This window comes from Musca vetustissima, unplaced genomic scaffold (assembly GCF_032173495.1).
Source record: "Musca vetustissima isolate MV318-11 ecotype Yass unplaced genomic scaffold, APGP_CSIRO_Mvet_v1 utg16562, whole genome shotgun sequence".
NCBI classification, from domain to species: domain Eukaryota; kingdom Metazoa; phylum Arthropoda; class Insecta; order Diptera; family Muscidae; genus Musca; species Musca vetustissima.
In genome coordinates this window covers 22,769-29,199 of record NW_026880724.1, presented here as the reverse complement: position 1 = coordinate 29,199, position 6,431 = coordinate 22,769, and the positions used below count along the sequence as shown (strand labels likewise).

The 6,431-nt window shown below is 36.9% G+C and overlaps 1 protein-coding gene across 1 annotated transcript; it reads left to right on the top strand.

Annotated features, from left to right (window-relative positions):
- Window positions 1–1,821: 1,821 nt before the first annotated feature.
- On the top strand, window positions 1,822–5,541 carry LOC133326533 (protein diaphanous-like; the record flags this gene model as incomplete). Its single annotated transcript, XM_061535150.1, has 4 exons — window positions 1,822–3,204; window positions 3,244–3,777; window positions 3,840–4,370; window positions 4,976–5,541. Coding segments are annotated over 4 exons (2,927 nt in total), but the record flags the coding sequence as incomplete, so codon positions are not given.
- Window positions 5,542–6,431: the final 890 nt, after the last annotated feature.

Below are 6,431 nucleotides of genomic sequence, written 5' to 3'. Positions count from 1 at the left end.
CTGTGGTTCCGAAATATCTCACTTAGGACCTCTTATTTTTCTATAAATCAATGTTATTCGTTTTTCCAAAGTACTAACGATGTCAATCTAAGCTTTTACAGTTGGACTTGCATTCGTTGGCTATTTGGTAGCTCCAATAAAATATCTTTAAATCTTAAAAGAAGCTATAACTATTAAGATCTCCTACGATCTAGGAGTAATATTAGACCCAAACTGAGTTTTAATGTTCAAGTAACATATTCTCTAAATTACTTAATTGATTTCTACATCGTGGTTTTATTTTGGTTTATGTATGTGATTTAAAAATAATAACCGATATATTTCCATCAATATTCTAAATTAATTAAATCAAGTCATCATATATATTCAAAATAAATCTAAAACGTACAATACAATTTTATACACTGTGTGCTAACTAATGCATTCTGATTGCATTTTTAATTTTAAACATTTGTTTTATATACATTTTTGCTTAAAATGGAAATGACAACACCAAAGAATAGCAAACCAAAATAAAAATGAAAACAAAAATAAAATTTCTCACACAAACCAAAATCCATACAAACACCTCATATACGTGTGGTATGACTAATATTGCAAATTTATGAAATCTTTTTTTTTAGAAGGGGGTATAAAAGATAAGACTGCATTTTACTGATGAGATACTACATGTAGTTGTTGTGCCGTACAAAGGCTTTTAACGCTTTTCTGTTAAGTGTGATGTCATAACATCTACATTTTTGTTAATTTCAAATCGATAACAATTAATAATAGTGACGCAATGCCACTCTATAATCGTAATATTATTTAAAATGTATACTAATTTAATTACAGTCATAAAAAAAATACTACAGACAACAAATTGTATTTTCTTTTCCCACTAAAAATTCAATTACTTTTATGATTATGATTTCTGAATTTACTCCCTAAAATATTCTCAAACATTTTTCCTCTAGTATAAACAGACTTTATCTTTATACAAGGCAAAGAGACTCACTTTGGATATGACCTCCCATTAACAAACATAAAATCTCGACTTAACATCTATTCAAAAACGATTACAGGGAAAATTCTGTATAGAGTTTTTCCAATAAAGAATGTTCTGGGAAAACGAATGTTCAACAAAAGTTTCTAGTTCTGATGGGGTATATCTATTGCTGCGGTTAAGAGTTACATTTTTCATAACGGGTTTCTTCAGCACATCTTTAGTTCTTTAACGACTTATCCGATTTAAATATTGAAATTTGGTCGATTTTCCTCTCAAACTCTGTCGCTTTTTCTTTTAGTTGTTGTGTCGGGAGGTTAATTCAATTAAAAGCGAAACGGATTTATGCCGCTGAAGCAAATGTTAAAAGGAACGCCAAGTCTTTTTGTAGGCCGTGGCATTTTAATTAAAAATCCTCGTGATCAGTTGCCTGGATGCACCCCAAGATATTGCACTTTACCCCGAGGTCCATTCACAGCGTCCTCAATTACTTAAAATTAACCTCATATTTAAATCCCAGACGTTTTACAAACTGATTAGAATGTTGAAACTTGTGCTACTACGCAACAATCGTTTCGAATTTAGTCAAGAGGTCGAGACAGAAATGTAAAAATACACCTTAGCCAAGACAGCTAAACGTAAACAGTGACAGAGTTAGGGATTCATAGGCAACTCTTCAAGACAATCTTCGACATAAACTATCCGGCAGTACTTGAAAACTGATAAACAAAACTTGTTGACAAACTATAAAGTCTTTTCACATTTTCAAAATATTCAATAGTTGTTGCTAATGATTTAAATATTGTTTCTAACTCAATTTTTTCTTACAATTACAGGTAAAAATTCCCTCGAACATCGAGCCAATTCAAAATTTGAAAAACCCCTCGACTACATTGAGTACCTGCGTAATGGCGAACACAGTGAACCAAAAATCTATGCCTGCCTTGAAAGTTTACGTGTCGCCCTCACAAATAATCCACTGTCGTGGATTAAGGAATTCGGTGAGGAGGGTATCGATGAGATTATCAACTTGATGCGACGCTGTAAAAAGGAACAACGTTCCATGGATCGTATTGAACTGGAGTGTATACGATGCCTTAAAGCCATTATGAATAATACATGGGGTTTAAATTTGGTTCTAACGCCGGATCAACATACTGTGGTACTGCTACTGGCGCAATCTCTTGATCCCCGCAAAGTGACTACAATGTGTGAAGCTGTCAAGCTACTGGCCTCATTTTGTTTGGTACATGAACGTAATGGTTACGATAAGGTGCTGCGGGCCATAACAACGGCAGCCTCAACATCGTACAAGTCGGGAGAACGTTTTCGACCCATTGTCGATTCGCTGTTTATATCAGAAAAACTGGATCCACGTCGTGAATTGGCCTGTCATAGTTTAATTTTCATCAATACCCTCACAAATACGCCCAGCGATTTAAATTTCCGTCTCCATCTGCGCTGTGAAATCATGCGTATGGGTCTGTACGCGAAATTCGATGACTTCAAGAAAATGGTGGAGGTGAGCAACAACGATTCCCTGAAACAGCACTTTAAGATATTCAACGAGATACGTGAGGACGATTTCGAGGAGTTTATCCAGCGATTCGATAATGTCATCTACAATATGGATGATGTGACGGATTGTTTTGAGGTTGTAAAGAATTTAGTTACCGATACCCCTGCCGAACCCTATTTCCTGTCAATAATGCAGCATTTGTTGTATATTCGTGATGACTTCTATTACCGGCCAGCATATTATCAATTGATTGAGGAGTGCATATCGCAAATTGTCTTTCACAAAGGTTACTGTGATCCGAATTTCGAAAATAGAAATTTCAATATTGATACCTCACTGCTGCTGGATGACATAGTGGAAAAGACCAAGGCCAAAGAGTCACAACGTGCTGAGGAGTATGAAAAGAAAATTGAGCAGTTGGAAAATGCCAAACAGGAGGCTGAGGCGAAGGTGGCCCTGTTGGAGGAGAAAATCAAGGATATGGAGAAGAATGGTATTGTGGCACAATCGCCAAGTAAATTACCAAAGGTAAATATTCCAATGCCACCACCACCGCCAGGCGGAGCAAGAATGCCGGGTCCGCCACCACCTCCTCCACCACCAGGAATGGGTGGTGGCCCAGCACCTCCCCCACCACCACCTCCACCGGGTATGGGTGGTATACGTGGTCCACCACCGCCCCCAATGCCTGGTATGGGAGGTGGTCCTCCACCACCACCAATGCCCGGCATGGCTGGAGGTCCCCGACCACCACCACCAATGATGATGCCAATGGCGCCGGTCTTGCCACATGGTCTTAAACCCAAAAAGAAATGGGAAGTTAAAAATCCCATGAAACGTGCCAATTGGAAAGCCATTGTTCCCCAAAAGATGTCGGAGAAATCATTTTGGGTTAAATGTGAAGAAGATAAGTTGGCCTCGGATGATTTACTTGCCGAATTGGCTCTCAAATTCTCTTCCAAACCCATAAAGAAGGATCAAAAGGATTCTGTGGATAAACCCACAACGTTAACAAAGAAGACAATTGACTTGAGAGTTTTGGATGGTAAATCGGCACAGAATTTGCTAATTCTATTGGGTGGTTCCCTGAAGCATTTGTCATATGAACAAATCAAGATTTGTCTGTTACGCTGTGATACTGATATTTTGTCTTCCAATATTCTGCAACAATTGATACAATATTTGCCGCCACCAGAGCAATTGAAGAGGTTGCAGGAGATCAAGGCCAAAGGTGAACCTCTACCGCCCATAGAACAGTTTGCAGCAACTATAGGTAAGTGAGGGCAGAGTAATATTCGTTTTCCAGGATAATAACGTTTCTCTTCCATTTTGCAGGTGAAATTAAACGTCTCTCGCCACGTCTACACAATCTCAACTTTAAGTTAACCTTTAACGATATGGTTCAGGACATTAAGCCGGATATTGTTGCGGGCACGGCTGCCTGCGAAGAAGTTCGCAACAGCAAAAAATTCTCCAAAATTCTAGAATTGATACTCCTTATGGGTAATTACATGAATTCTGGCTCAAAGAATGAATTAGCCTATGGCTTTGAAATATCCTATCTAACCAAATTGACAAACACCAAGGATGCGGAAAATAAACACACACTGTTACACTATTTGGTTGATGTGGTGGAGAAGAAATTCCCTGACGCCTTGACATTCTATGACGATATGTCACATGTCGATAAAGCGTCACGTGTCAATTTGGACACAATACAAAAGTCAATGCGACAAATGAATGCTGCTGTTAAGAATCTTGAAACTGATCTGCAAAACAACAAAGTGCCACAATGTGAGGATGATAAATTCTCAGAAGTAATGAGTAAATTTGCTGCTGATTGTCGACAGCAGGTGGATGTGTTGGGTAAGTGGGAAGAGGCAGAGTATGAAACTGGATAAAAACTTAAAGAAACGACAGGGCTTTCGAATACCTCTTGATCTTCAGTATTTTCAGAACCTATTGTTCTTCTGTACGAAGACCTTGTGAGATTCTATACGAAAATACGTTGCTCTTCCATATGAAAACTTTTGCGTCTTCTCCAGGAAGACATTTTGGTCTTCTTTGCGAAGACATTTTGTTGTTCTATACGAAGACCTTTTGGTTTTCTATAGAAATACCTTATGAAGATCTCTTGGTCTCCTATACGAAAACCTCTTGAACTACTATACGAACACATTTGAGTTTTCTATAGGAAGAACTTTTGGTCTCCATAGCCTTATGTATTTGGTGATCTATTGGATGATTCTGGCCTTCAATGGGAGAATCTTTTGGACTTCTTTGGGAAACCATTTTGTTCTTCTAATGAAAAATATTTTGGTCTACTATACGAAACCATCTAGTTTTCTATACGTAGACTTTTTGATCTTTCATATGAAATCTTTTGATTTTGTACACGAATTGTTTTTTATTTTTTTCAGAACCTTCTTGATTTATTTTCAAATAATATTTCCTTTTTCCCTTTATTTTAGGTAAAATGCAAGTACAAATGGAAAGACTCTACAAAGAACTTGGCGAATATTTCGCATTCGATCCGGCCAAATACACGATGGAAGAATTCTTTGTCGATATTAAAACCTTTAAGGATGCCTTCCTTCAGGCACATCAAGAAATTCTGCGGCAACGTGAAGAGGAGCAAAAGAAGCGCCGCCTACAAGAGGCACGCGAACAATCGTTGCGTGAACAAATGGAAAGACAGCAACGTAAATTGGCATTAGTCGATATGGATGCAGCTCATGCCCAGGAGGGTGTCATGGACAGTCTGTTGGAGGCATTGCAGACCGGTTCGGCCTTCGGTAGTCGAAACAATCGTCAACAGAGAAGACAACGACCGGCTGGAGCCGAACGTAGGGCACAATTAAGTCGATCACGGTCGCGGACAAGAGTTGCACCATCCGGTTTAGTGTCACGAGAACTGCTGGCCAATGAAGCATTAATGGGTTCTGCTTAGTTAAACAAATTGTGTTTCCTAAACTCGTGAACTTTGTTTTTGTGTATATATGCATATATATAGATTTTCTTTTAATGTTTTTTTTTTCTTTTTCTTTCACTTTTTTAAGTTTAACTAAAAAATCGAAACAAAACGAAAAAATGCCGCTTGTTTAGTAATTAAGTCATTAAAATAATGCAAAAAATACATTTATTATTATTCTATTATCATTTTTTTATAACGACGTGAGATCCTACTATCTACAAAGACCGAACATTGAGATAACTACTATACTTAAATTCTAAACTATTGCTAACTATTTAAAATAAACATTATTTTTATACATCGAAAAAAGAATGTAAATGTAAAAATAAACAAAAAAATAAAAAGAAAACAACAAACATAAAATAATTGAAGATATGTTACTATTCTACAGGATGACCAGGGCTATTCCGATTTTAGTTAAATGGTATCGAATTTGGCTATTGTGTGACATTATTCATACTAAGAATAACCGAAAAAAAACTTGTGGGTCAATGTAACACTGATGGTCCGGTCAGTTATAGCAAAATTATCGTTTACAGAATCATGTGACAAAGACAAGATTTTTAATATTACTTTATTGGATATAAAATTAATGTTGGCTACATCTAAATATCCTACAAGAGTTAAGGTACGTTGGAGCAATATTTTCTTAATTAGTAGGTAAAATACTAAGAGATTGCTAGTTTCATACATACATAATCCTAGGACTTAACTTATGTCGGATTATTGGTTAATAATGAGATGATACAGAGATACTCTGCTTCTTTAACCGGGTGTAATGTTCGGACAATCAATCTGACCTAATTTTTGTTTAAGCTCCAATAGGAAGATAACGCCCCATTTAAGGTATTTAGATGACCATAGCCATATTTTCCATATTTGGTATATTGAAAGTCCCATTTCAATTCGAAGTGTCTGTGAAATTTCGCATTTCGGCTTCTCAGCGGATAAAA